The sequence below is a fragment of the Acaromyces ingoldii genome, assembly GCF_003144295.1.
Source record: "Acaromyces ingoldii strain MCA 4198 unplaced genomic scaffold FA10scaffold_5, whole genome shotgun sequence".
Classification (NCBI taxonomy): domain Eukaryota; kingdom Fungi; phylum Basidiomycota; class Exobasidiomycetes; order Exobasidiales; family Cryptobasidiaceae; genus Acaromyces; species Acaromyces ingoldii.
Genome location: NW_020290251.1, coordinates 1,626,763 through 1,652,639, shown reverse-complemented (window position 1 = coordinate 1,652,639; position 25,877 = coordinate 1,626,763). Strand labels below are relative to the sequence as shown.

Here is a 25,877-nt window from a genome sequence, read left to right as displayed (position 1 = left end):
AAATGACGCGTGCGCCCCCGTCTGCTTTTCAAACGGGCTCGCTCGCCGGTCGCTCCACCCCATTGATCTGCATCTCCTTTCACCTACATCATCACCGATCAACGACCGATCTTGCCACAGTTGCGAGAGTGCAGTGGCGGATCTTGTCGGCATAGACGGCGTCCTCGGTTCCGTCACACCTTCCAACACCGATCACATCCACTCCGGGAAGTGCGGGTGTGCGTTATCGGGTACTGCGACGCATAGACAAAGACCCTGCCCAATCGCTCTCTCCTCGGAGAGACGCTGACGCAGAACAATGGCGTCGACAGTGGCCCCACAGGAAGTGCCGACACTCAAGATTTTGCTGGTGGGGAGCAGCAGTGTCGGAAAAAGCAGCCTTCTGCTTCGCTACACGGATGACGAATACCTCGGGCCAGAGGAGGCCACCGCCACAATTGGCGTCGACTACAAGATCAAGAGCATCACCGTGGGCGGCAAGAGATACAAGCTCAGCATCTGGGATACAGCGGGCCAGGAGCGCTTTCGGACGCTGACGAGCAGCTACTACCGGGGTGCACACGGCGTCATTGTTGGTCAGTGGTCCTCGTGCCTCCTCGTGCCTATTTTCTCTTTTTCTCTTCCTGATACTGACTTGACGAGGCGACGACAGTGTATGATGTGACGCAGCGAGACACGTTCGAGGCCCTCCCGACGTGGTACAACGAGCTGGACACGTTCACCTCGAGCCCGGATGTGGTCAAGATTGTCGTCGGAAACAAGGTCGACAAGGACCTCTCGAGGGTCGTCACCGTCGAAGAGGGACAGGCATTTGCGGATCGGATGGGCTGTCTGTTTGTCGAGTGCAGCGCAAAGAGGGGCGTCGGCGTCAGTGGCGCATTTGACGAGCTCGTCAATCGGGTGAGTGAGAGAAGAGAAGCGCGCCATCATTGGTGAGGCGAGGCGAGTCGAGAGGAGAGAGCTGACAGAGGCACACATTTGCCCCGTGCAGATCATCTCGACGCCATCGCTCTGGGAGAACACAGCGGGGCGCAGGCCGGGCGACCGGATGCCTGGCGGGGCGCCGGCGGACCATGCGGCTGAGTCGAGCCGAGGGAACATCTCCCTCACCGATCCTGGCGGGTACGTGGGCTACGGTCTGGGCGTGGCAAAGGATAACTGTAGCTGTTGAGGAGGGGGGATCTCTCTGCCTCGTTCTTACTTCTTCGGTGGGTCGGTCGGTCCACCCCCTTGTCCTCCCGTCATGATATCTCCTCCTCTCCCTCGTCCCTTGCCCACCCCGTCTTGTCTCATCCACATCCCCACTCCCTCCCTCTTCCCCGGCCCCTGTCCTGTGTTTCTGTGTGACCGTCATATTTTTTGTTCTCCCTGTAATGCTGAATTGTCTCATTCTCTTTTCCACCTCTGTCCCCCTTTCCTCCCCTTCAGCGACAATGATGCTTCAGAACAAGAAGGAGAGACCCAAGGGCACGATCGAGAGCAAGGGCAAGAACAGCTGGAACAAGTCACCGAGAGGGAAGGCGCAGAGGCAGAGGCAGCGACACGAGCAGAGGCAGAGACAGAGACAGAGACAGAGACAGCGGCAGATGCGACGGCACCGGCCGGCTCTCGTCTTTCGTCGCCCTCGTCGTCCGTCGACCTGTCGCTGCTGACGGACGCAACGCTGCCCATCGCAAACGTGTCGCGGCTGATGAAAAAGTCGCTGCCGTCCAACGCAAAGATTGCCAAGGAGGCAAAGGACTTGGTGCAGGAGGCCACCTGCGAGCTCATTGCCTTTATCACCTCGGAAGCAAACGAGCGGTGCGCGACGGAGAAGCGAAAGACGATCAACGGCGACGACGTCCTGTATGCCATGCGCGTGCTTGGCTTTGAGAACTACGAGGAGGTGTGCCGCGTCTGGCTGAGCCGCTACCGCATGGTGAGTCTTTGCAAAAGGCAGCGTGCAAGCTCAAGAGGCAGAAGAGAGCTGACACAGATGGGTGGTCCGATGAGTACCTACAGGCGCAGGAGGCAGTGGCCAAGAAGCAGGGGGGATCCAGGGGTAGAAGCTCGAGCAAGCGGGCCCACTCGGACGAGCAGCCCCTCGTCGACGACGACGACGAGGCCGATGAAAACGAGGCAGCGGTGCACGACGGATGAGACCGTCGGTCGACTATCCTCCTTAAAACAAGCTATACGTGTGTGTAAAAACAAGGTCATTTTGTAGAATGTAGAGACAAGTGAGATGGGTCTCTGCTCCTTTGTCAACGTCGAAGTGATGCCGACCTACGCCTGAGAGGAAGCAGAGTATACGGTCAGATATTTGTTGTAGCCGTCGCGATACTGAAAGGGCGATTGATCGGAAGAGCTTCTAGCAGCTCCTCCACGGCCCCGATAGGTCCGAACGGCCTGAGAACGCCGTTTGATATTTTTTGTGGCCCGCCTGTCTGTGCCTTTCTTCTGTTCCCCTAGACAAGCAAGAAAGAAAATTTAAAACTTGGGCCGACGGAAAGGGGGCCGAGAGGCTACGCGTCATCGTCTTCCTTCTTGCTTCCTTCTTCACTTGCCTCTTCCTCTCCACGAAGATGTCTTCGACAGTGTCGCAGCGGCAAGCAAAGGGCAAGGCCAAGGAGGTGGACGGCCGAGATGGGCACCACGACCCGCTGAGCGTGCTCGATGAGGACGCGAGCGCGGAGCCGCTCGACGACCAGGGTGAGTGGTAGCAATAGCAGGAGTCTGTCTCTATTGCTCACCGGAGCGAGGAACCACGGGCAACAGAGCAAGAGGCCGTCATCAAGGCGTTCCACGAGTCCAACGAAAAGAGCAACTACATCTACCGCTGGTGCCTCGCCGTCATCCTCACCCTCATCCTGGTTCTGTGCGTCACCCATCTCGTCTACCCTCTTTCCCGCCGCGGCCTGGCTAAACTGACTATTCTTCTCTCTCTCTCTTAGCTACCTGACGCCGATCCCGGAATATGTGATGGGCACACACCCCGAGACGCACCACACGCTCTTCTTTGCCGCCACCCACATCCAGGGCACGCACGAGGACCTGGTGCGCCTGCCCGCGCTGCCCATCTACCTCTTCTTTTTCCTCCTCCAGGGCACCCTCGTCGCGGCCGCCCTCGTCGAGACGGCCGACCGGCTGGGTCTGGTCAAGTCCAAGGGAAAGGCGTTCCCTCACCAGCCCCATCTCTTTGGCACCGCGCCCGACTGGCTCGCCCCGATCCTCACCGACATCCGCTGGCACCCGGCCCTCGCAGCTGGCAGCGCAGGCCGCGTGGGCCAGCGCGCAGACGGCGGCGGCGGTGCGGGCGCGACGACGGCGCCCAACTTCATCCACACCATGCCGCCGAGGCTCCTCTACCTCAGCGTGCTCCTCTTTGTCAGCCTGCCAGTGCCCCTGCTCACCTTTGGCGGCGGCAGCTTCGCCAATGCCGCCTGGTGGGCCATCACCACCGCTGGCCTGGGCGTCGTCGTGGGCGCAGAGTCGATGATGGCAAGCGTCGATAAGAATGCCCAGGGCCTCAGCGGCATGCGCTACACCTACAAGGGCGCATGATCCGGCAGCAGGATGAGAATGGAAAGGGGGGCAGAAAGGGACGAGGAGGTGAAGTTGCACTAGTGAATAGCAGCAGTGGCAGATGAAAGTAATTGTATATTGCCCGCATACATTGACCAAATTGAGCCGACCTTGCCTGCTTCATTGCTGCGCCGAAGTGATCCTCGTAGTCCTCGAACGATCCTCCATGGAATCATCATGAGAGGTCATCCTTGTAGCTCTTCCACAGCCGGTACACCCTGGCCCAGTCGACGCACTCCCAAAAGCGCATGAGGTACTCCTCCTTGCCCCACATGCCGTAGTCGGGCAGCCAGTCGCGCTCGTGGACACTGACGCAGAGCAAGGGGTACAGCTCCTCGCCCCGGCTCGCATCGCCCTCGGTGGGCCTCATTGCGCGCGAGTAGCTCTCGTTGAAGATGTCCGACGAGGGCGCGTGCGATGTGCTAAACTGACGAAAGCCACCAACGGAAGATGTCGACGACGAAGAGGACGGAGGGGCAGATGAGGGCGAGGATGAGGACGGTGATGACTGCGCACTTGGGCCCTGCTCGTCGACGCTGGGCAGGATCCAGTCGCTCCTGGCCGCATTCCTCTGCATCCGGTTCTGGATCAGGATGGTGCCCGCGCCGTACGTGGGCACGATGCCCAGCTGGCCCGCCTTATCACGCACGAGCCAGACGTAGCCAGAGCCAGACATGCCGTAGGCCATCGACGAAAAGGCAAGCTTGAACGACGGGACAGACTCAAAGTAGGCGTCCAGGTCTGCCGCCAGCTCCCGCGGTGGCTTTGGCGGCGCCTCGTCCTCCCAGTGGCTCACGCCGGGCGACAGTTGTTTGGGTTTCTGTAGAGAGCAAGGGCGAAAGATTAGAGACAGCGCATGCGGAAAGGAGGTGTAAGAGGGGCCAAACTCACCAAGTTGCTCAGGAAGAAGCTGTGGTTGAGGGCGAGCGATGCATAGTTGAATGCTTGGATTTTTTGTGGATCCCTTGCTGTGCCAATGACGGTCTCCGCCACGCTGGCGTTCTCCCACTGTGTCCCCCGCACCTCATCATTAAGCTTTGCGAGCAGACCACTGTGCCAACTGTTCCAGAGAAGGCGGAGCGTTTGGCCACTGAAAAGCGGCTCGCACGCCTTTGCCTCGCGAAGGTTTTCGGGCAGCGGCGGCAGGCTGTGCAGCTTCCGTCTCTGCTGACCGGCCAGCAGCGTCCGTCTCGCGCCGCCCCACGACGACTCTCGCAGCGCGTGCCGAAAGCAAGACGTGGTAGATGGGCCTGCCATTGCGCCGATGCTGTCACTGCTTGGTTGAGATCAGGCGCGAGAAGACTTGCGCCCGTCGGTCGAGCGGATTTCCCTTTTTTCAAAAAGAGGAAAAACACGTCACGTGTGTTGCATTGCGTCTCACCTGTCCACTGGCCTCCATCTGTAGACAGCAGCAACAAGAGCCCCTGGTCGCCACTACGCACTCTGCACCAGCTCGCTGAATTGCCACCACCGAGGCAGATACTTCAGGTGCAAGGTCGAACAAAGAAGAACAAACAGTACTGAACGCTGACCTCAAGTGCCTTTAAGCGGCTTTGCAAGATGTGAGTGTCTTACTGTATGCCAAGAGGAGTGTGCCTGTCTGGTCTGACACTTACCTTGCCATGCTGACAACAGGAAGATCTGTGGGTAGCGATCATCCGTGCGAGCTCAGAGAGGCTAGAATACAGGACTGACCCTTTGGCACAGACGGCATCGTCATCTATGCCAACCCGCCAGGCGCCGGCGCAGTGCCCCTGATCGCAGCATGGGATCTGGCCAGCTTCGGCTTCCTCCAGCGAGGCACTGTGCAGGATGTCATGGCCTTTATGAGCAAAACGGTCGCCGAGCGGACACCTCCCACACAGCGACAGTCGGTCCAGGAGAATTCATACGTTGCCCACGTCCACTCGCGCCCAGCCTCGGACGGCATCTGCGGCGTTCTCATCTCCGACACAGAGTACCCCGTTCGGGTGGCCTTTTCGCTCCTCAACAAGACGCTCGATGAATTCATCATCAAGTGTCCCAGGGCCACGTACGAATCAAAGGTTAATGGTATCACCACCGGTAGCGTCCACCCTCCGGCCAAGGGCGTCGGCATCCTGCAGCCAAACGACTTTCCCCAGGCAAACGACTACCTGATCCGGTACCAGGACCCGAGGCAAGCCGACACGATCATGAAGGTGCAGCAGGAGCTTGACGAGACCAAGATTGTCCTGGTGAGTCGTTCTTTTCTTCCCGTCAATTGGCCCTCTTGCTGGTAGATCATATCTGACGTCGGACTGGTGTTGACCGCTACCACAGCACAAGACCATCGATTCAGTCCTGCAGCGAGGCGAAGACCTTGACAAGCTCGTCGAGAAGAGCGGCTCGCTGAGCCAGCAGAGCAAGATGTGAGTGGTCTGGTACTGACAAATCGGAAGCACCGTCTCATCTCTCCGCTATTATTCACCATCGGCCTCGTTCCTATTTTCCCGCCCGTTTCGTTCCTGCTTGCCTCCAACTCCCATCAGGTTCTGTGAGTGCAGCCACGAGGGGAAGTGAAGCATCGTCAGTGACTAACACAGCCTTTGGAATACCACAGACAAAACGGCAAAGAAGCAGAACTCGTGCTGCGTCGTCATGTAGAGTCGATACCCTCCTAGACCTGCCTTGTCTTTCTCTATTCTCCCTCTATTTGTGCACAATGATTATCATGATGGACCTAAACGCTCACTTTTCATCAGTTTGCTTCATCTGTGGTGACCGTGTGGTCCCGCTGGGCCGATCGGACCAATTTCTAACGGTATTCACCTCTGGTGCAGGCCATCCGACAAATCGTTGATCTTGAAGCATGACACTCGTTTGCAATATTTCGTATTGCCTTGGCGGCGGCCACTCAGTTCCGCTCACTTTAGACATCCGTTGTTCCATTTCTGGTCGACTTCAAATCCCGCGCAAGAAGGCCTGTTGCTCGCAGTTGTCTGCATCCTATTTTGATCTTCGTCTTAGCTAGGACAGGTAGAGGAAGCCCGAGCTCCCATAGCATTCAAGGTACGCATTGACCATCGTCTTAGCTCCTTGGACACACGAGGCACGCCTTGACCATATGCATCGCCTCGAAGTCGGTGAATGAGAAATCTGATAGAAGACTGCGATGCGATGCGATCAGATTACTTAGTATCGCTAACTTCTTCCTTTTGGCGCTAACAGAGGGGAAAAAAAAAGTTCGCAGCTTCGCCGCTGTTGCCACTCTTGCTTGCTCCTCGGTTGAATCGCCCTGAGTTTCTCATCTGTCCAGGGACTCTCATCTGTCTGCATTGCCGGCACGGCAGAGAAGAAGCGTGGTCGCTTAAGTATGCCCGTCAGCAGGGCAGAGGCTGATTCAACCATGAATCCTTGCATCGTCCGTTCGCTAGTCTCTTGGCACACTCCCTTTCCTTCTCCCTCTCAGTCTTTCGTGAATGAGCTCTTCCAATTCAGGAACGTTGGTGCAATCAGACTGCATACATGGCCGACCGAGCAAAGTCCTGATCAGGGCAGCGTTGTGTCTTGCAGAAATTGCCTTGCCACCGGAGGGCACCCGGTCCTCTGGGTTTTTCATCTGTTCCTCTTCATTGCGAGAGGAGAGGAGTGAATATATCTAAGATCTCCCATCGGCTGGTCCCGCGACTTGACGACTTGCTCCTCCCATCCTTTTTCATCCCTACCACTTCCCGCTCCCGCATCATCGAGACTCGCAATGTCTTCGATGGCCCAACAGCGTCCCGCACACAGGCGCGAGGACACGCTCGATGCTGTGCCACGCCAGGAGGGCAACACCAGTGACCGTATCGAGGATGGCGGCCGCGTCGACGTGGACGTCGAGTCCCACTCGTCAAACTCGCACAGCAACAAAAAAGATATGCTCGCAGAGGAGGAAGAGGCCGGTGGCCGGCGGTTCATCTCAACCGAATCAGACCGACCTGCATCAGACGTCGTGGAGCAGCAACAACGCGGCGTCCGGTCCATTGAGTCGCTCTACCGAGTCTTTGGCAAGAACAGTGCCGCAATTTGGTGCCTCTACTTGGCTCTGGCTGCAGTGGTTTGCGCCTTTACATTCGACAACTCGACGACATCGTCGTACCAGGTCATTGGTTCGAGTGCCTTTGGACAGCACGGCTCTCTCATGGGCTCCATCGACACGGCAGAGGGCATCATCATTGCCGTTTCCAAGCCTTTCCTGGCGAAAGTTGCCGACATCTCGTCGCGCCAGACTGCCTACTCCGTCGTGCTGGGTGAGTCGTGCTTCTCAAAGACTTCCTCGCAATCACCTTCCGTTGCTCAACGTGAAATCCCGCAGCTTGCTACGTCATTGGATACATTGTAATCGCCGCCTCTCCCACGGCCGCCGCTTTTGCAGTCGGCAGAGTCATTTCGGCCACAGGCCAAGCCGGTTTCGACCTCGTCACTGATATTATCATCGCCGACATCAGGTGAGTCTCGGTCCAGACACTACAGCTCGAGCGATCTGTAAGCTAACATCCAACTTCATAAGTCCGCTCGAATGGAGGGCCTTCATGACTGCGTTGACCTCGCTGTGAGTAGGTCAGCCGATGTCTTGTCGACATGATTCTCGTACTCACCTTCTCTAATTCTACAGACCCTACATTATCTTCGGCTTCGTCGGTGGTCTCGTCTCAGGACCGCTCAACGAGCGAGGTCAATGGCGATGGGGTGAGTGCTTAGATGTTCCAAAAGCTTTCCCTCCAGGCTCATGCTCACGGTCACTTTGGTCCTCCTTCACCTCTGCAGGCTTTGGCATGTTCACCATCATCACGCCAGTCTGCGTCCTTCCTGCGATCCTGGTCCTGGTAAGTTTCGGTGGCTTCTTCAGTCAGGAAAGGGACCGAGCCACAAGGTCGTGCAGGATTTGCGACACGCTTCTCCATGAATGGTTCAATTTCAGCAAGCTAATGCCTCGTCACTCCTGGACAGTACTGGGCCGAGGCACGAGCCAAGAAGGTCGGTATCTTGTCGTTTGGCGCCAGCCCCTACGAACGTCGTCTGGCGGCCGAACGACAAAAGACGCAGCAGCAGGATGGTGATGCGCCTCTGCCTGCTCCTGTCGAGGACAAGCCGAGCTACTGGAGCCTGGTCAGATCTTTCTGCATCGAGATCGACCTCATCGGCCTGCTTCTTCTCGGCTTTGCGTTTTCTCTCATCTTCATTCCCTTCAGCTTGGCCTCAGGCGCAAAAGGAGGATGGAGCAACCCCTCGATGATTGCCATGATCGTCGTCGGCTTCGTCTGCCTCATCCTCACGGCCGTTTGGGAGATGTATTTCTCGCCCAAGCCGTTCATCACGCGCAGAATCCTGCAGAACAAAGTCTTCCTTCTCGCCGTCGGCATCGACATCTTCTACTTTGCTTCGGGCAACATGCGCTCGACCTACTACAGCTCCTACGTCTACGTTATCAAGGTAGGAACCATTTCTTGTGACTTCACTGTGAGGCCGTTAAGCTCATGAGTTAAGTTCTCCCTAAAAACAGGCCTGGAGCGCTCGCGACTGGCAGTTCTTTATCAACACGAGCCTTGTCGGACTCTCATTCTTTGGCGTCATCATCGGCATCATCTTGCGTGCGACACATCGCTACAAGATGCTTCAGATTGTCGGCATCTGCATCCGCATGGTCGGCATGGGCCTCACGCTCTGGGCCCGTGGCGAGCACGCGTCCGATGTGGCCCTCGTCTGGACCCAGATCCTCATTGCGCTGGGCGGTGCCTGCTCGGTCGTGGGCACTCGCGTGGCCACGCAGGCCTCGGTGCCCCACCAGGACTTGGCCACCATCATCGCCCAGCTGGCTCTTTGGACCAAGCTCGGCGGCTCCGTGGGCAGCGCCGTCGCCGGTGCCGTCTGGACCAACACGGTGCCCGGGTACATGCGCCAAGAGGGCGTGCCAGAGAAGTTGATTCCGACGCTGTATGGCAAGCTGGCCAGCGTCCACACCAAGTATGCTCTCAACGATCCCATTCGCCAGGCAGTCATTCGCGCCGCCGACCGCGCCCTCTACCCGCTCTTCCTCGCCGCCCTCATTCTGTCGTGCGTGCCCGTCGTCTTGGCCCTGTACATGTGAGTTTTTGCTTCTGTCGTACTATCTAGACTTTTCTCCGTAATTGCAAGGTGAGCTGATGGAGCATCCTCCCAGGCCCAACTACTTCCTGGGCCGCAGCCAGAACAAGGTTGACGGCACCGACGTGACCGGCAAGCGCATCGAGGCCAGCCAGGCCACGCACGGCACCGAGATGGCGGCTGTCGTCGACCCGAGGATCTCTCCCGAGGAGCTCGAACGAAGGCGTATCGAGCTTGAGCAGGCTCCCTGGTGGAAGAAGATGCTTTCTCACTTCACTTAGAGTATACAAACTGCACCCTCTGTGCTCTTTGATCTTTGATGCATGGCGTGGTGGGAGAGACCCCACCGTCACCTTTGCATAGATTTTCTGAGCTTCTTCTTCAAGACCCCTTCATCGCTTCCCGTCCATCTTCATCAAGGCATCAACACCAAAACACTGTACATAACGACCTTCTGCCTCTCACGAAACGAATTGCGTTCTGACGTCGTTCTTCATGCGGCTGGGCTGGGCGCTGCTCCACTTCTCGCGTGGCGAAGCAGCCAAATAAGCATTTTTCGACGCGGACGTTGACTCATTCTGATCTGCACCCCGTTTCTTCTCACTCTCTTCCCAACTTCTCCCCCCTCTTTCCCTTTCTTTCTATCTTTTGGTACCAGCGCAGACATGACCACAGTCAACGGCGTGAGCGCGTCTGATGCCGCGACAGTCGCCTCGCTCAAGCCCGCCCACTTTCACCTCGAACAAGTGATCCGGCCAAACATCCTCTCGCTGAAGCCATACCGGTGCGCGCGCGATGACTACCAGGAGGGCATCCTCCTCGATGCAAACGAGAACAGCCTCGGTCACTCGGTCCCGACTGGCTCAGCAGCGGCGGCCGCGTCTCACGGCGATGCTTCGGAGCTGCTCGACCACGCATTGCCGCTGCACAGATACCCGGACCCATCGCTGTACGGCATCAAGCCGACGCTGGCCAAGCTGCGGGGCCTGCCCTCGGAGTCCCACGTCTTTCTCGGCGTCGGGTCCGACGAGGTCCTCGACCTGATCCAACGTGTGTCGTGCAGGCCGCAGAAGGACAAGATCCTCATCTGCCCTCCCACGTACGGCATGTATGGCGTCTGCGCGGCCGTCAATGACCTCGAGGTGGTGGAGGTGCCGTTGAAGACCGAGGGGGGCGCATTCAGCCTCGATGTCGAAAAGGTGCGTTGTCCTTGCGGCTTGATGACTTTCCGGGCTGGCTGCAAACTACTGACTGACTGACTGACCGCCCGATTCACCGACCGTGCAGGTACTCGCCACGCTGGCCGCAGACCCAAGCATCAAGCTCGTCTTTCTGTGCTCTCCAGGCAATCCGACGGGCACGCTGCTGGACTTGGGCGATATGGAGCGGATCCTCAACTTTGAGCAGTGGCACGGCCTCGTCGTCGTCGACGAGGCCTACATCGATTTTGCCGAGGAAGAGATTCGCATGGGCAAGCGGACGCAGGCCGTCTCGGCCGTGGAGTTGACAAAGTCGTACAAGAACGTCGTCGTAACGCAGACGCTGAGCAAGGCCTATGGCCTCGCAGCGATCCGGTTGGGCATCGCCTATGCACAGCCGGCCCTCGTCCAGATCCTCAACAACACAAAGGCGCCCTACAACATTGGCGTACCCACCGCCCACCTGGCGTCGCTCGCCCTGACGGCCGAGGGCCTGTCGAAGATGCGCGAGAATGTGCGGACGCTGATCTCGCACCGCGCCTGGCTCGTCGCTGCGCTCAACGACTTGCGGGAAAAGGAGGGCATCCGGGCCGTGGGGCCCATCTTGGGCGCCAACGAGGCCAATTTTGTCCTCGTCCAGCTCCTCGACGACGCCGGCAGGCCGAGCGGGCCGCTGTCGGGGACCGTGTACAAGCGCATGGCCGAGGAGCGACAGGTGGTGGTGAGGAACCGGTCAAAGGACCTGGGCTGCGACGGCTGCCTGCGCATCACCGTCGGCACAGAGGAGGAGAATCTGCGGGTGATTGAGCTCATGCGGCAGCTGCTCAGCGATGGAAAGTGGTCCTAGTGTGGTGTCATTATCATCATCATGATTAGATTAGAGAGTATCAATGTACACGCATAGAGAGAGCTAAGTGCTGCCAGTCCAGTCCTTGCGCTGCAGCAGCAGCACCCTGCCCCGCCGGCGGCTGTCGGGGTGCCAGAGGCTGTTCCAAAAGGTCTTGTGCACCACGAAGCCCTGTTCAGAGAGTTGGCGGTGGACACGGTCATCGTCGAGCAGGGACTCAAAGACAACGAGGTGGCTTGTCGCCTGTATGCGTTGGTCGTCAGCCACGAGAAAGGCAGAGGGGTCCTTGTAGAAGACGTCTGACTCGTCCTCGTACGTTGCGAGGTCCTGGCCCGCCAGCGGGGGCTCGCAAGTGATGAACCAGGCGCTGAGGTGGGGCGCGTGGAGGTGCGACTGCCACGGTGTCGAGTGGCAGGGCATGAGCACGCCGAGCTGTCCATGCGCAGCAGCAGCAGTGACGTCGTCGCGGCGAGAGAGGTGCTCCATGACGCGCGTGGTGCCGCCGCCGTGTGCAAAGAGGTATGCGGCGGGGATGAGATGGGCGAGCAGGGCGGCGTAGGCCCACGGCTGGCGTCGTCTCAGGCGTGCGAGCGACCGCAGCAGGCGCTGGGGTGGTGGAGTCTTGGCATCGTGGTCGTTGCTATTCTTCTTCTTCTTCTCTTCTCTTCGTGGGTGAGGCTCGTCAGATTGGTAGAGCGCAAGCCCCTCAAAGAGATGGAGCAGAGGCACGACGGGCTGGAGGAAGCGCTGCTCCTTGTGGCCCAACAGGCTCATGCCTGCGACGAAGAGGAGAGTGACGCGAGCCAGCGTGGCCAGGCTCTCGTTGTTCTTGGTTGGGCTGCCGCTGCTGCTGTCGCCTCCGTTGAGTGCCTGCCAAAAGCCAAGGAGCGTCCAGGGAAGGGTGGTGAAGCAGACGAGGGGCAGGCCCGAGGTGAGGTAGAAGTGGAAGGGCGAGGCGCCGTAGAAGAGCGAGATGCCCTCGAGCACGTTTCTGCGCAGAAAGGCCAGTGGCGTGAAGGTGGACCGGCCATAGAAGGCCGAGTCGGCAATCAGGAGGACGATTGAGACGAGGAGGGCGGCGGCCAAGGACGAGGCGCCGAGCTCGACCACACGACTGTGCGAGCCGGAGCGGACGAGGCGGGCGAGGAGGACAACAACGAGGGGCAGCGAGAGGGCAACGTTGGACGGCCGGAGTGCTGCAGCGAGCGCAAAGAGGACGAGGGAGATGCGCAGCGAGGACGCAGTAGACCCAGTGTCACGCAGGGGAAAGTAGTAGAGTGCGACGACAGTCAGCGTGGCCTCGAGGGAGTTGGAGAGGGTGCGCGTGGCTGTGTGCAGGGTGTAGAGGGAGAGGAGATTGGCCAGGAGCGTGGTCCAGGCCGCCTCGTCGTCATGCGGCAGCACCTTGCGCGCCAGCTTGAACGTGTACAGATCGCCAATGGCCGCAAAGACAGCCTGGACGAGGCCAGGAGCGAGCGAGAGGAGCAGGGTGGCATCGTCGAGCGCGGTCCACTTGAGCACGACGTAGACGGGCACAAACAGGGCTGGGTACAGCACCGTCCTGATTGGGCCATCGGACCAGGCCGAGGCTGCGGTGCGTTTGTCGCGCCACTCCCACGTCTGATAGCCATAGCCAAAGGCGATGCGGTGGGCCACCTCGAGGCTCTGCCAGTGCTCGTCGGGCGCAAAGGCGGCGCGAGAAGTGGCGAGGCTGACGAGTGCGCGAAAGGCGAGCAGCCAGACAAAGAGGCCGCCGCCCTCTTCTCTGCCCTCGCCCACCTCCACGGCCTCCTTTACAGAGCGGCGCTGCGCCGAGCGGCCCCCGTCACCGTTGCTGCTGTGCCTGACCCTGAGCTGCTGCATCGGGGTCTCGAGCGCGCGCGCGCCAGTGGTGGAGGAGCGCGCGCAACAAATCTGTGCCGAGCTCTAAATTTCATGTTTCGCGCTTTCCGTCACTGAACAACGAACAGACAGCCCGACGTGCGACGGCGAAGACCTGATAGAAGATGGGCTCCCTCTCGACGGTTGCCGCCATTGCCATGGGTGCGTGTTGTCTCTCATCACCAGAAGCAGCAAGAAGGCTGACTGATACGTATGGCCATCCATCTCACAGCCATTGGGGCGCCGCTGGTGTATGCGGACCAGGCGTGGAGCATCGCAAAGAAGCGCAACGCAGAGGGCTTTAGCAAGGGTGAGCTCACGTCTTTCAGTCACGCCCGAGGCCCGAGTGCAGACGCTGATTGACTCGAGTGCAAAAACAGACGTGAGCGCAATCCTCCTCATCGCCAACATCTGCGTGAGTAGGCTTGCTTGACCCAAGCTACCTCTTCCCTTTCTCTTCTCCAGAAGACGCTAGACTAAACTCGGTGCGCATACACACACAGCGGTGCTTCTTCTGGTTTGGCGAGCACTTTGAGTTTGCGCTCCTGCTCCAGTCGCTCCTCATGATTGCAGCCCAGCTCTATCTGCTCTGGCTCTGCATCCGCTACCGTCCCGGCTCCTATGCCTCATCGGCCTTTACCGCTGCGCCCTCCGATGCCCGTTCAGCGCAGGGCCAGCCACCTTCGTTCAGCTTCACCGTCACCCCGGCCTCTCCCTCGGACGTACGCGCGCCCCAACCCGAGCCAGTAACGACGGGAGCAAGCAATCAGGACCAGAGTAGCCGCGGTGGACACGGCCTGCTTGACTCGGCGCTAGGGTTCGGTGGCAGTCGGGGCCGGTATTCGCCGCTGCTCTCGCTCAATCTCCCGCCGCCTCCCACGCTCGCCCTCGAGGGTGATGCAAGCACGGAAGACGACGAGGCGGGGAACAGTAGCAACGGCGGTGGATCCCTGCGCCGTGCCAAGTCGATGCTCAAGGCTGCCCTGTCCGTCGGCGCCGGAAGCAGGGCCGATGGCTCGTCTGGCGCGCGCATCTTTGGCTTCTGGACATGGCCCCACTATTCGAGGTGAGCAAACAGGCTGCTGCTCCCGTCGTCACCGCCATCTTGCCGTCTGTCTTGTCTCTCTGTCAATCAGCTGATCGCATGCCCTCGCACAGCTACATCATCTTTCTCCTCGTCCTTACTCTGCTCCTCGGCCTGCTCCAGCTGCTCCTCGGCAGCCTCAAGACTTACGTCTCCGTCCTCGGCTTCTTTGCCCTGGGTCTCGAGAGCACGCTTCCGATCCCACAGGCCTTGAAAAACTATGAACGAAAGTCGCTCGCCGGCTTCCGCACCAGCGTCCTCCTCGGCTGGGCCGGTGGCGATCTCTTCAAGGTGCGTATTCGCTTACAGACCTCGCCGTGCATGGAACAAGACTGACTGGTGGGATTAATCGCTATTGCAGACGATCTACTTTATCGTCAACCACTCCCCGCTGCAGTTCACCGTGTGCGCCATCTTCCAGCTCTCCATCGACGCCCTCATCTTTGTCCAGATGCGCCTCTATGCTGAGCAGACGGCAAGGGACGAGGAGACGCAGGCACTGGCTGCGGCCGAGGCCATGGAGGCCAGCGAGCGCGAACGCGCAGACATCGGCGACGAGGGCGTGAGGAGTAATCTGGGGAGCACAAGAACAGGGACAGGAGCACGGGCAGGGACTGGAGGAGGAGGGGCAGCAGCAGCAGCAGCGCACGAGCCGAGCAGCCAGGCCGACCACACCATCTTCCAGATCGAAGCAGACGACGACGACGACGAGGAAGGCAGTGGCAAGGGGAGGCGGCGGCCCTGAGGGACACTTCAAGTAGAAAACAAGAGGAAGAGTGTTATCATTACTACTACACTGGCTGCATTGAATGAAAGCATACTGTACAAAGGGAGATCCTCCCGCAAGGATTCGCTGATGCCGTGAATGCACAAGCCGGGCTACCTGCTGCTCGGGCCGAGGGCAGCCAACAAGGCCGCTACCTCGCTCCTAATGTCGTCGTCGCTGGCGTTGTTGTTGTTCCTGCTGCCTGTGGCTGATGCCCCCTGCGCATCGGTGAGCGCATTGACGGTCTACACCCTCGTCGCCGTCATCAGCATGAAAGAAGGGGACAGTAGGCATGTAAAAAGGGCGCGCACACGCACCTGTTCAAGCCTGTCGAGCGCAGTGCTCGCATCTGTGCGCCTCTCCTCTGTGCGCTGCAGCGTCGCCGTGAGCCTTGTGTGCTGGGCATCATTGTCGCGCGCCAGCTCGGTCAGCTCCCTCTCGAGCGACGCGACACGGCGGCGCTGGGCGGGGATGGACTTGGCATGGAGCGCAGTCGCAATGTCCAGCGTGGGCCTGGTCGATTCGTGTTGCGCAGGGAGAAGGAGATGCCTTATTAGACGGTGAAGCCAGAAACGAGGTAAGAACCCGCGACAGAGACGGACACGTACCTGTATGCGTCGCCATATTCTCGCGGCTCGCGCCCAGACGAGGCGCGGGCATCGGCCTCGACGCACATGCGCGACAGGCTCTCGAGGCGCGGTGCCACACCGTAGCGTTCCACCAGCACGTCCTTCTCTGCCTGTAGCAGCAGCAGCAGCAGCAGCAGCAGCAGAGCAAACCCATCGAACGCCAGTCTCAGTGAGCATGGACAGAGAGAAAGGAGCTGCTGTACACACCCTGATGACGTCCTTGAGCTCAGTGATGAACTGTCCGCGCAGGTTCTCGAGGTACTGCTCCTTGATCTGTGGGAGCGCAAGCGCGACATTCTCCTTGCTTACAGACACCATCTTCTTCAGTATGCTGAGCTTCTATTATAGACCGGCAAGAGAAAGGAGGGAACCCACGTTGCCTGATGGTCGATGAGGTCCAGGAACTTGTCCAGGGCATCGGACATGCGCTGCAGCCGTACATTGTCGCCGGTGCTGCTCTTGGCCTGTTGTTGTTTGGCCGCAGACCTCGCTGGCTTATGGTGCGATCGCACCAGGTCGTCTGCGCGCTCTTCGTCGGAGAGCCGCTGCGGGTCCTCCTCCTCCGGCCCTGGCGATGTCATTGTCGTTGTCGTGTCGAGATCAACACGCTCCAAAATTCTCTCCCAGCCTCGACTTTATTGACTTTTTGTCTTGCGACGCGTCTGTCTTTTCTTTCCTTGAGCACGAACCACCATCTTCAAAAAGCAAGGAGGAGGGGAGAAGACAGACGAACGAACATGTCAACCAATGCCTCTCAGCTCGGCACCGCCATCCCGGGCGCAGGCACCAATGGAAGGCCCGTCGTCTTCTTTGACATTACCATGGGCGAGCAGCCGGCGGGGCGCATCAAGATGGAGCTCTTCAGCGACATTGTTCCAAAGTACGTTCTCCCGCATTCTCGGCCCCTCCTTTGTCGCCATGAAAGCTAACAGGAGCTCTTTGCAGGACTGCCGAGAACTTCCGGCAGCTTTGCACCGGCGAGCATCGGTGAGTTGATTGCTCGGCAAGCCTTCCTCAAAGAAAGCTACTTACTGAACGGGCGAGGAGACAGGATCAACCACACGCCCATCGGATACAAGGGCTGCCTGTTTCACCGCGTCGTGCGTGACTTTATGGTCCAGGGCGGCGACTTTCTGAACGGCGATGGGACGGGCAAGCAGAGCATCTATGGCGACCAATTTGAAGACGAGGCATTCAAGCTTGGCCACGATGCGCCTGGCCTGCTCAGCATGGTGCGTCGCATTCCCCTACTTTCTCTTCTCTTTCTCTTCTCTTCCTCTCTCTGGACCCTTGACATGTTGAGAGCTGACGAGAGCGGGGGTATCTAGGCCAATTCTGGACCGAATACGAATGGGTGCCAGGTGGGTGTCCCTCTCTCGCTCCCTATACCGTTTCTTTCTCTTTGCAGCTGATGGAATGTCGTACAGTTCTTCATCACCTGTCAGCCATGCACCTACCTCGACGGCAAGCACGTCGTCTTTGGCAAGGTAGTAGACGGTCTGCTGACCTTGAGAAAGATCGAAAATGTGCCCACAGGTGCGCTTGCTCTTAGACTATCGAAAGACAGGGACAGCAGCTGACAGGACATGACTTGGATGGATCGACAGGGCAGAACAACCGGCCCAGGATGGAGGTAAAAATAGCAGGTGGGTCTCAATCAGCTTCTAGCAACCTTCTTTGGACTCTTACTCCGGCCGAGGCGCCACTAACTCCTGATCTCGCCCTTCAGAATGCGGAGAGATGTAAACAAATGTGCCTGCCTGTACGATAGATGACCATGAGAAGAAACGAGAGTCAAAGCGGAGGCTTACCTAATTATTGAGCTCTAAATTTTTCCCTGGCTTCCTCCGCCCAACTCATTTACCTCTCTCTCTCTAATTTGTTTGACAACATACGACTGCGACGATGAGTGACTCGAAGCTAAGCGTCACCGTCGAGTTTGGGTGCGTCATGGTTCCCGGTGCTGTTCTTTCTCAAGAAGAAGAATACCTAGACTGACACTGCATGACATCTCAGGGGAGGCACGGAGCTGCTGACGGCGACGCCGAAGCAGAAGAAGCATGTCGTCTCGCTCGCCTCTTCATCGGAAAAGGCAGCTACCATGTCGAACCTCCTCGGCCTCATTCTCAAGGATCTCATCGTGGAGCGCCCTGAGATGCTCGTCGAAGGTGACGGCAACGTGTGAGTCCTCTTTCACTGATTTGTGCATTGCCTTGGACGCTGACATGAGACGAAACCCCCCAAACTTGCAAAGACGACCAGGAATCCTCGTGCTGATCAATGATGCAGACTGGGAACTCGAGGGAGAAATGGCATACGAGGTGCAGGATGGCGATCACGTCTGCTTCATCTCTACCTTGCACGGTGGATAGCCTTTACGGAAGAGAAGGGCAAGCTGGAGCTAGGGCGGAGTAATAAAACATGTATCGATTTGAGGAGACAAGGATGTTTGGCTCTTGTACAATACAAAATTGCATTCGCATGGCGGTCTGCAGCGTGAGAAGATAGAGACGTAGACCTGCCTTTGTGAGAGGAAGAGAGCCACAATCGATCTGGGGCACCGTGTAGGCCAGCCAGGAGGGTTAAAAGACACGCACACACGTCAGGAGCCAGTCCGGCGCCCCCACTCCATCCTCAGAGAGGCTTCGAGCAAAGGGGACTAGCTTCCGGTGTGTGCTCCGACCTGGAGCTCTGTTTTTGGTGCCCCGCTTCTTGTCTTCATTGATCGGATCTGTCACTTTCCCAGGCAGCAGCATTTCCCAATCGCACCTTGTATGCTGTGCTGTCCTCTGCTCGTTGCATTGCCGGTTGTCTACTGATACATGCTTGATGGTACACACTCACCAGTCGGCCTGGGACTCGGCCTTGCTCCTCTTGCTCGTTGCATCTTCGCCCGCCCCTGGCCCCTCGATCTCGACGGTGATCTGCTTCCTCTGCCTCGCCTCAAGACCCCTGGCACGGAGACCGCTGAGGCCCATGGCCGGCTTCCTCTTCTCGTCCTTGTTTGGCTCCTCTGTTTGCCTTGACTCCTTCATCTCGGCAGCAGCAGCAGCAGCAGCAGCAGCAGGCCTGCGCTGTAGCCCCCGAGCAGCCTCCTCGATGTCGTCCTTTGCCACTGCCGTTGCTGCTCTGTTGGTCTTGTCCTTGTTGCTCGCGTCCGCAATCCTCTTCTTTGCCGCCTCGGCCGGGTCCTCTGGATCCACGTCCTCGTGCAGCGTCTCGATCACCACGCCACGGCCACGCTTCTTTTGGCGCCATCCCACATCATTTTCCGCGCCAGCCTCGCCAAGACCGCCGCGAAGCACACTGCGCGACTCGCCCGGTGGGAGCACGGCGCCGACACAAGGGCCCTTGACCAGATGAAGGGCGCCTCCGTACGAAGGAAAGGCGCGGGCCAGGTGTGGAGAGTGGGAAAATGAGGAGAGACAGAGAAGCGCATCGGCGAAGCGCGCCAGGTGCAGCGTCGTGCGCTGCGCTGCCCTCGTTCTCCTTGATGAGGTGCTTGTGCTTGTGCTTGTGCTTGTGCTGCTGCTGCTGCTGCTGCTGCTGCTGCTGTGAAGGGACATGCTGCTGGAGGAGGAGCAAAGGAGAGAGGCAGCGATGGTGGCTGTGGCAACACAGGGCACTCCCTCCTCCCCCAGAGCCAGCGTCTTGACGAGGCTGCGCAGCCGCAACAGGAAGCGGCTCGCTTCAGAGAGGCGCTGCTCGTGCGTCGCGTGGCCGTCGCACCAGCCCTCGGCCCCGATGGACAAGAGATGGATCCTGACGGGCACCCTCGATGCCCTTTTCTGTGACAGCTCTGTGCTGATGCATCTCAGTACCTCGTCGTAGCGGCCGTTTGCCTCGACCTCGACAAGGCTGCCCTCTGCCCTGGCCAAGTCGAGGGCTTCTCTGGTCCACCGTTTGCTCCGATCAAAGGGCGCATTGAACAGGTACGGTGCCGGCATCTCCTTTGCCTTGTCCGCCTGCATTGGTCGGGGCTGGGGCTCCTTGACCGTCGTCTTGAACTTGGGCCGGTGCGCATACCGAAATGCAATCTTCATCTCTTCCTCTTCCTCCTCTTCTTCCGCCTCGACTTCTCCACTTCCCATCCCAGCCTCCGTTGTCATCGTGGTAGTTTTTGTCGAGCTGGAGGATGTGGCCATGGCAGGGAGAAGCTGCTGGACGAATGCACGCGGGCCGAGCGAGCGTGGCGCGACGACGAGGTTCCGGTGGCCCGAGACGAGTCCCTGGGCGATGCCGTAGCCGGCGAGCTCCTGGACGACTTCGCGCTCGGCCGCCTCGAGATCCTCTGCGCCTCCTGCAGCCAGCTCTTTGAGCGGGTTGGCGAGACCCAGGGCGGGGCACAGGAGCAGGACGCTGCTCGATGGCAGGCCCGACCCGGTGAGTACATCGTCGAGGCTTGCGAGCCCCGTCGAATAGTGCGCGACGAGCGACGGGTACGGCGCCGGCTTCAGCCCCACTGTCGCATCTGGTGGCTTCATCTCACGAGCAGCGGGAGAAGCCCCTGAGCTTCCTACCGACGACGACTGCGCCGTGGGCGTGCGCCGCTTGAACGACGACGACGGCATCGCTCGACCTGCGATGGCTTCTCGCGCCTGGAAAACTCAAAACAAGACCAAAAAAAAAAAAAAAAAAGAGAATAAAGTGAAATGTAGCCAGGTGAATTTCGGCAGCTGCTGCTTCTTCTCCACTCAATCTCACCAATATTGAGGCACAAAATACCACCAGGCCGAAGAGAGGAGCAGGCAGATCCCAGCGATGGACGCGCTCAAGGCAGAGATTGCCGCGCGCAAGAAGCGCAAGGCGCAGGCGGGCTCGCCGTCCTCATCGCCTCAGCCTGCCTCTTCTGCCACTGCCTCTGCTGCTGCTGCTCCTACGGGAAACGAAGAAAAGGAGAAGAGGTACATGCGGCGGGGCGAAGAGGAGGAGGAAGAGCGCCGCCGTCGCGAGCTCGAGGAGGAGAGGGAGCAAGAAGAAAAGAGACGGAAGCGACGCAAAGAGGAGGCACTCCGGCACAAGTCAAGGTCGAGAACGCCAGATCCAACGACGAACGCCTCAGCTTCTTCGTCAGCCTCTGCTGCTGCTGCAGCTGTTCCTGCCTCTGCCACCGTGGCCGAGGAGGCAGCGGCTTCGGCCATCAGCTCTGCCCGTAAGGAAGCCTTCAACATCTCGCCCCAGGAGGCCGTGCAGCGGCTGCGAGCAAAAGGCCAGCCGATTCGCCTCTTTGCAGAGTCGGACAAGGAGCGTCGTCTGCGGCTCCGCGCCCTCGAGCTCATCGAGGAGCGCGGCCAGAAGGTGGGGCAGAACGACTTTATGAAGGCACTCCAAGGCGCCGAGTCGGGCATTGCTCTCGAGGAGCTCGAGCGAGGCAGCCGCCGGATGGATCGGAGCGACAAGGAGGCCGACAACAACAACAAGAATCCCAACGAGGCCGATGCTAATGGTCATGCGAGGGACAATGACGGCGACGGGCGCTCAGTCGACAACGAGCGCGAGTCGCGGCCCGGCGTGGGCATGAACAGCCTGCTGGATCTCAGCCTGATTCGGACCGACATTCACAAGGTGTATCCGATCATCTACTACACCCTCAAGCAGCTCCTCACCGACTGGGAGGCCGCCCTCTCGCAGCGGCCCGCCGAGGTCAAGGCGACGACGCAGGGCAAGCTCGTGGCGGCGACACAGAGGCAGACGGCAGAGTACCTCAAGCCCCTCTTCAAGAAGCTCCGTCAGCGGGTGAGCTTGGGTCTCCCTTCTTCAGGCAGTGTATGTATTTAGCTGACAAAGTGCTGCCCAAACAAACACAGCAATTGGAGCCCGACGTGCTGATGCGCATCGCCGAGATTGTCCACTACATGCAGAAGCGCGAATACCGCCACGCAAACGACTCGTACCTCCAGCTCTCGATTGGCAACGCGCCCTGGCCCATCGGCGTCACCATGGTCGGCATCCACGAGCGCTCGGGCCGGGAAAAGATCTTCAGCTCCAATGTGGCCCATGTGCTCAACGACGAGGTCAGCCGCAAGTACATCCAGAGCCTCAAGCGGCTCATGACGTTTGCCCAGACCAAGTGGCCGCCGACAAACCTGGCCATGCTGATGGGCTGACGCGGTGTGCATCTTTCGTGCATGTATGCATGCACTTTGTAACAGTAGCAGTAGTAGCGTTTTGCAATTATGGTGAAGGGTGATGATGATGATGATGAACAGGATGACCATGTACACACAAGAAGAAGAAGGAGGTGCGGTTTACTGCATCAAGCCGAGGAGGCAGCCGCCTTGCGGGCGTCCCTGGCCGCCTTTGCCTTGGAGGCGGCCTGGTGCACGGCCTGGTTGTTGCGTGCCCAGCCCATCTTGACCATCCACTTGACGAAGCGGGGCGTGAATGCAGCGGTGATGCCGAGCCGCAGGGGCATGAGCAGCGTCTTGTGGATCGTGTAGGCCAGCACGGCCTCGGTCCAGAGCGTGCCCGAGCCGGCTCCCATTTTCTTCTTGGCCTTTGAGGCAGCGGCGGTGGGAGCCGCGGCGGCTGCCTCTGCTGCCACGTCTTCGTTTTCACCGCCACTACTGCTGCTGCTGCTACTACTGCTGGTGGGCCGGATCCTGGCCAGGGCCATCTTGGCCTCGGCGGCGTTGTTGGTTCGCTTCTGCTCCTCTCCCTCTTCACCACCCTCGCCGAGCAGCGCGCCCAGAGGCACAGGCCAGACTGCCGCCTCCTCGTCTTCCATTTCCCGCTTGCCCATCCCCACCTTCTCCCGCACCTTTTCCTCGAGCTCGCGAATGTGGTCGGCGCCCAGCAGGTGGATGCTGGCAAAGGCGAGGCTGAAGTCGAAGACGGAGGCGAGCATATACACGGCCAGGGCCCACCAGCCGTAGCGGCGCATCAGGAAGCGCAGCCGCGCTCGGATCCCGCTGTTTGGCGGCGGCTCCTCCTCAGACCCTGGTACAGCCTTCGAAGAGGAGGAAGCTTGGCTTTCTTCTGCTGCTGCTTGAGACGGCGAGGCCGAGACCGAGGCCGAGGCGGAAGAGGACGGCTTGGCGTGAGAGACCGGTTTCGCATCGGTGTAGGCCTGTGTCGCGTATCCATGATTCCACAGACCCGGGCGCACGAGCGCTGGCGACGAAGCCTGCAAGAGAGACTGTGGCCGCCGGAGCAGCAGCGCCGGCGCAGCCAAGCCCCGCCCGGGCATCGTTGACGCCGGTCCAGTTGTGGGTGCCAGCGCCGGCGTCGGCGTCGCTGCAACGCGCAGCGGAGCCGTGAGCCGACGCGAGCCAGTCCGCAGCGAGCCTTCGAGCAACGGGGTCACCATCGACGCTGCCGAGCGGGACGTTGAAGCCATCATGCCTTCTGTCTTTGGTGGAAGAACAAGGCAAGTTGGTCCTGGCTGGAAAAAGTCTAAAAGAAAAATGCACGCACACACGGCCGGGCGGAGCTCTGTGGCCGTGTGAGCTCCACAGATGCACGTGCTCTCTCTTTTCTCTCTTTCTCCGAGCGGTACTGCACGGAATCATGAGGTAAAGAAAGAAGACAGGGTTTGGCTGCTGATCAATCCGACGCTCCAACGCGACATCGAGATACGACGACAATGGCGAAACCGGGCACGGCGCGCGCCATCTACGAGTCCCTCTCCCACATTGGCTCGCTCTGGCCCAAGGACCCGCTGCGGCCCGAGGCCAACTTTGGCCAGTCGGTCATCACCGCCGCCGAGCGTGCCTTGACGCAGCAGAACCAGGGGCAGCCGGGCGCCGCGCTCCCGCCGGGCGGCATGAGCAGCCAGGGCGTCAAGACTCGCGTCGACCCCAAGCAGCTTCGGTACAGGGAGCTAGTCCAAGAGGAAGTGAGCGTGGCCACGGCAGCCCTGAGCGCTTTGCAGCAGATCAGAGAAGGCACAGCCAGCCAACGGGTGCGTGGAGTGAAAGAGACCGTTTGACAGCAGCAGCAGCAGCAGCAGCTGACAGAAGCTCTCTAATTTTGCATCAAAACAGTACCCTGTTCCTGTTCCTGTCCTGAGGCCGGCCTCGAATCCAGAGTACTACGTCCGGCTCGCAAGGATGCTCGACCGCGCCAAGAAGGGCGAAAACGTCAGCCTGACGATGCGGGAACGCCTGAGACTCTTTTTCACCGGCAAGCTGTGAGGAGAGGATTCAGCGAGCGTTCTTTCAATGTAGCAATAATAGCGGTAGTAGCAGTAGCGATACGTTCAAACAGATAGACCAGACACCCTTACCCCCAGCCGCTGTTGCAAAATGGCTGCAGGTGGTGATGCATCTTCTGTTCACGTCTGGGAGAAAAAAAAGAAAAAGTCCAAAGAGGCGCTCCACTTCAGCGCGCGCACACTTAATCTAACGCCTATCGACCGATCTGATGCTGAGCCGGGCACTGATCTGACTGAGCCTGGCCCTGTGCGATCAGCTGTCCACGACTAGTGCGAATGAGAGACCAGGGCATCCGTGGCCCTCAACGTCGCCGTCCTGCAAGCGCGCCAAAGCGTCCACTTCAACATCGAAATAGCCCTGCGAAACAATGTGGCAGGCATGCCTGGAAGCCGTCGTCGAAGGCCTCGCCTACGCGTGCTGCCTAAGCTGCGACAGCGTCCTCGACTGGAGGCAGGCCCGTGAGTCAGCACGTCTCACACTCACCCCCTTTTTTCTCTCTCTCTCTCTCTCTTGAGTGACCTGGTGACGTAGCTCACATGAAGTCACTTTCAGGCGATGCGGGCTGCAGCTGTCACTGGCCTAGTAGCCACCGGGGTGTCTTGCTCGGAGATGATGACGATGACGGAGCCGGTGATCGGGAAAGCAGAGAGAGGCAGGGAGCAGAGCAGACGCCCATTGACCAGCAGCCCAGACCGAAGTGGAGCGCAATCGAAGCTCTTCGAGACTACAAATGATGTATGACCTTGTCTTTACTATTACAATGGGGAAATGAGCGTCCCAGCAGCGAAGCGAGCGAATGTATGCCACTATTTCTCTCGCTCCTTTCCCACCTTCTCCTCTTTCACCCTCCTCCCTCCTCGCCCATCGATGCAATTGCCGCTACGTTGGCGTCGACGAGGGCTCCTCCCTCTTTTGACCCAACCGCGTCGTCTTCCGCGTGGCTCCCCTCCTCCTCTTGGCCGTTTTCTGCGCTCTCAGCCAGCACCCTCCAGGCGTGACCTTGTCGCGGACTAAAACGCTCCTGTGCCCGCCTGGCAAGCCCCATGCTCGTCTGTAGGCTCGACAGTGTCGACAGCTGTTGGCAAGATGGGATCAGAGCTTGCTCCTTTCTTTGTCTTCTCTCCCCCCTCTCCCGTCTCCCTCTTGCATCTTAGTACACCGCAGACTCACCAGCCTGGAGCCTAGGAGCGTGTAGAGATCGGCAGCCATGCGGATGTCGCCGTGGAGGACATAGTAGGCCTCGATGACGCGCACGTCCTCTGGCCCGCTTCGCTGGCGCTTGTGAATCACAAACAGGTCCGGTGTGCGTGCGTGGGCCACGACGTACTCGATGCCCACGAGCCTCTTGAGGCCTGCCTCGAGGCGTACCATGGCCTCGGCGTCGTCTTGGACGCCGTCGAGCTGGAGGCCCTGCTGCCGGAGCAGGGCATTGTTGCACCCTTGCTCGTAAAACTCCGAAGTGGCAAAGTAGTCGAGCACGTTTGAGGCGCGCAACTGGCCCTGGAGGTAGGCAAGGTACTCTGGGTTGCGAAAGTAGACGTTGAGCTGGTGCACCCGCGAGGGCAAGCCCACCTCTTCCATGCCTTCTTTCGCTCGCCGTTGGTGGAGTGGACGGTCTAAGAATTTCCGTCGGCCGGCACGCGCGTCCAGACGTCTCTTCGGAC

At 59.4% G+C, this 25,877-nt stretch overlaps 18 protein-coding genes across 18 annotated transcripts; 12 read left to right on the top strand and 6 right to left on the bottom strand.

The window, feature by feature from the left end:
• The first annotated feature begins 71 nt into the window (after window positions 1-71).
• On the top strand, window positions 72-2,272 carry FA10DRAFT_268863 (ras-domain-containing protein). The gene is made up of 5 exons (XM_025522510.1): window positions 72-575; window positions 653-900; window positions 992-1,122; window positions 1,429-1,918; window positions 2,002-2,272. The coding sequence occupies exons 1-5, from the start codon at window positions 299-301 to the stop codon at window positions 2,137-2,139; spliced, it is 1,284 nt and encodes a 427-aa protein (XP_025375896.1). The 5' UTR covers window positions 72-298; the 3' UTR covers window positions 2,140-2,272.
• A 147-nt stretch (window positions 2,273-2,419) lies between these two features.
• On the top strand, window positions 2,420-3,765 carry FA10DRAFT_171312 (hypothetical protein). The gene is made up of 3 exons (XM_025518218.1): window positions 2,420-2,603; window positions 2,778-2,857; window positions 2,934-3,765. The coding sequence occupies exons 1-3, from the start codon at window positions 2,565-2,567 to the stop codon at window positions 3,541-3,543; spliced, it is 729 nt and encodes a 242-aa protein (XP_025375895.1). The 5' UTR covers window positions 2,420-2,564; the 3' UTR covers window positions 3,544-3,765.
• Window positions 3,397-4,864, bottom strand: FA10DRAFT_244374 (manganese and iron superoxide dismutase). The gene is made up of 2 exons (XM_025519344.1): window positions 4,456-4,864; window positions 3,397-4,384 (listed from the first exon to the last, which is right to left on the bottom strand). The coding sequence occupies exons 1-2, from the start codon at window positions 4,819-4,821 to the stop codon at window positions 3,740-3,742; spliced, it is 1,011 nt and encodes a 336-aa protein (XP_025375894.1). The 5' UTR covers window positions 4,822-4,864; the 3' UTR covers window positions 3,397-3,739.
• An 87-nt stretch (window positions 4,865-4,951) lies between these two features.
• On the top strand, window positions 4,952-6,274 carry FA10DRAFT_171092 (putative YKT6-snare protein for endoplasmic reticulum-golgi transport). The gene is made up of 6 exons (XM_025518217.1): window positions 4,952-5,126; window positions 5,200-5,207; window positions 5,272-5,780; window positions 5,866-5,954; window positions 6,075-6,079; window positions 6,146-6,274. Coding segments are annotated over exons 1-6 (657 nt in total). The 5' UTR covers window positions 4,952-5,124; the 3' UTR covers window positions 6,190-6,274.
• Window positions 6,275-6,792: 518 nt separating this feature from the next.
• On the top strand, window positions 6,793-10,139 carry FA10DRAFT_268857 (MFS general substrate transporter). The gene is made up of 8 exons (XM_025522509.1): window positions 6,793-7,817; window positions 7,883-8,015; window positions 8,078-8,119; window positions 8,183-8,256; window positions 8,335-8,393; window positions 8,518-9,000; window positions 9,071-9,651; window positions 9,728-10,139. The coding sequence occupies exons 1-8, from the start codon at window positions 7,283-7,285 to the stop codon at window positions 9,930-9,932; spliced, it is 2,112 nt and encodes a 703-aa protein (XP_025375892.1). The 5' UTR covers window positions 6,793-7,282; the 3' UTR covers window positions 9,933-10,139.
• A 132-nt stretch (window positions 10,140-10,271) lies between these two features.
• Window positions 10,272-11,766, top strand: FA10DRAFT_268856 (histidinol-phosphate aminotransferase). Its single transcript, XM_025522508.1, has 2 exons — window positions 10,272-10,850; window positions 10,939-11,766. Exons 1-2 carry the CDS (start codon window positions 10,317-10,319, stop codon window positions 11,695-11,697), a joined length of 1,293 nt encoding a protein of 430 aa, XP_025375891.1. The 5' UTR covers window positions 10,272-10,316; the 3' UTR covers window positions 11,698-11,766.
• Window positions 11,761-13,560, bottom strand: FA10DRAFT_303624 (hypothetical protein; the record flags this gene model as incomplete). Its single annotated transcript, XM_025525259.1, has 1 exon — window positions 11,761-13,560. One exon carries the CDS (start codon window positions 13,558-13,560, stop codon window positions 11,761-11,763), a length of 1,800 nt encoding a protein of 599 aa, XP_025375890.1.
• Window positions 13,561-13,610: 50 nt separating this feature from the next.
• FA10DRAFT_171051 (hypothetical protein) lies at window positions 13,611-14,765 on the top strand. Its single transcript, XM_025518215.1, has 3 exons — window positions 13,611-13,888; window positions 13,959-13,993; window positions 14,082-14,765. The coding sequence occupies exons 1-3, from the start codon at window positions 13,792-13,794 to the stop codon at window positions 14,646-14,648; spliced, it is 699 nt and encodes a 232-aa protein (XP_025375889.1). The 5' UTR covers window positions 13,611-13,791; the 3' UTR covers window positions 14,649-14,765.
• On the top strand, window positions 14,766-15,574 carry FA10DRAFT_171052 (hypothetical protein). The gene is made up of 3 exons (XM_025518216.1): window positions 14,766-14,953; window positions 15,024-15,137; window positions 15,274-15,574. Exons 1-3 carry the CDS (start codon window positions 14,883-14,885, stop codon window positions 15,473-15,475), a joined length of 387 nt encoding a protein of 128 aa, XP_025375888.1. The 5' UTR covers window positions 14,766-14,882; the 3' UTR covers window positions 15,476-15,574.
• On the bottom strand, window positions 15,450-16,654 carry FA10DRAFT_268854 (hypothetical protein). The gene is made up of 5 exons (XM_025522507.1): window positions 16,433-16,654; window positions 16,265-16,361; window positions 16,037-16,167; window positions 15,746-15,941; window positions 15,450-15,673 (listed from the first exon to the last, which is right to left on the bottom strand). Exons 1-5 carry the CDS (start codon window positions 16,636-16,638, stop codon window positions 15,542-15,544), a joined length of 762 nt encoding a protein of 253 aa, XP_025375887.1. The 5' UTR covers window positions 16,639-16,654; the 3' UTR covers window positions 15,450-15,541.
• An 87-nt stretch (window positions 16,655-16,741) lies between these two features.
• Window positions 16,742-17,923, top strand: FA10DRAFT_255022 (putative peptidyl-prolyl cis-trans isomerase). The gene is made up of 7 exons (XM_025519749.1): window positions 16,742-16,937; window positions 17,003-17,044; window positions 17,109-17,289; window positions 17,386-17,418; window positions 17,485-17,593; window positions 17,665-17,703; window positions 17,787-17,923. Exons 1-7 carry the CDS (start codon window positions 16,795-16,797, stop codon window positions 17,801-17,803), a joined length of 564 nt encoding a protein of 187 aa, XP_025375886.1. The 5' UTR covers window positions 16,742-16,794; the 3' UTR covers window positions 17,804-17,923.
• A 6-nt stretch (window positions 17,924-17,929) lies between these two features.
• Window positions 17,930-18,544, top strand: FA10DRAFT_268852 (ubiquitin-related modifier 1). The gene is made up of 3 exons (XM_025522506.1): window positions 17,930-18,000; window positions 18,074-18,238; window positions 18,312-18,544. The coding sequence occupies exons 1-3, from the start codon at window positions 17,963-17,965 to the stop codon at window positions 18,427-18,429; spliced, it is 321 nt and encodes a 106-aa protein (XP_025375885.1). The 5' UTR covers window positions 17,930-17,962; the 3' UTR covers window positions 18,430-18,544.
• Window positions 18,483-20,661, bottom strand: FA10DRAFT_268851 (hypothetical protein). The gene has a single exon (XM_025522505.1). The coding sequence runs from the start codon at window positions 20,626-20,628 to the stop codon at window positions 18,898-18,900; it is 1,731 nt and encodes a 576-aa protein (XP_025375884.1). The 5' UTR covers window positions 20,629-20,661; the 3' UTR covers window positions 18,483-18,897.
• Window positions 20,662-20,752: 91 nt separating this feature from the next.
• Window positions 20,753-22,264, top strand: FA10DRAFT_268850 (Prp18-domain-containing protein). Its single transcript, XM_025522504.1, has 2 exons — window positions 20,753-21,793; window positions 21,865-22,264. Exons 1-2 carry the CDS (start codon window positions 20,819-20,821, stop codon window positions 22,162-22,164), a joined length of 1,275 nt encoding a protein of 424 aa, XP_025375883.1. The 5' UTR covers window positions 20,753-20,818; the 3' UTR covers window positions 22,165-22,264.
• Window positions 22,265-22,397: 133 nt separating this feature from the next.
• FA10DRAFT_223224 (hypothetical protein) lies at window positions 22,398-22,979 on the bottom strand (the record flags this gene model as incomplete). The annotated part of the gene is made up of 2 exons (XM_025518575.1): window positions 22,398-22,544; window positions 22,764-22,979. Coding segments are annotated over 2 exons (363 nt in total), but the record flags the coding sequence as incomplete, so codon positions are not given.
• A 663-nt stretch (window positions 22,980-23,642) lies between these two features.
• On the top strand, window positions 23,643-24,192 carry FA10DRAFT_288210 (hypothetical protein; the record flags this gene model as incomplete). Its single annotated transcript, XM_025524188.1, has 2 exons — window positions 23,643-23,960; window positions 24,043-24,192. The coding sequence occupies 2 exons, from the start codon at window positions 23,643-23,645 to the stop codon at window positions 24,190-24,192; spliced, it is 468 nt and encodes a 155-aa protein (XP_025375881.1).
• A 480-nt stretch (window positions 24,193-24,672) lies between these two features.
• Window positions 24,673-25,258, top strand: FA10DRAFT_170766 (hypothetical protein). Its single transcript, XM_025518214.1, has 2 exons — window positions 24,673-24,675; window positions 24,766-25,258. Exon 2 carries the CDS (start codon window positions 24,951-24,953, stop codon window positions 25,209-25,211), a length of 261 nt encoding a protein of 86 aa, XP_025375880.1. The 5' UTR covers window positions 24,673-24,675; window positions 24,766-24,950; the 3' UTR covers window positions 25,212-25,258.
• FA10DRAFT_268847 (hypothetical protein) lies at window positions 24,938-25,827 on the bottom strand. The gene has a single exon (XM_025522503.1). The coding sequence runs from the start codon at window positions 25,792-25,794 to the stop codon at window positions 25,306-25,308; it is 489 nt and encodes a 162-aa protein (XP_025375879.1). The 5' UTR covers window positions 25,795-25,827; the 3' UTR covers window positions 24,938-25,305.
• Between the last annotated feature and the right edge of the window lie 50 nt (window positions 25,828-25,877).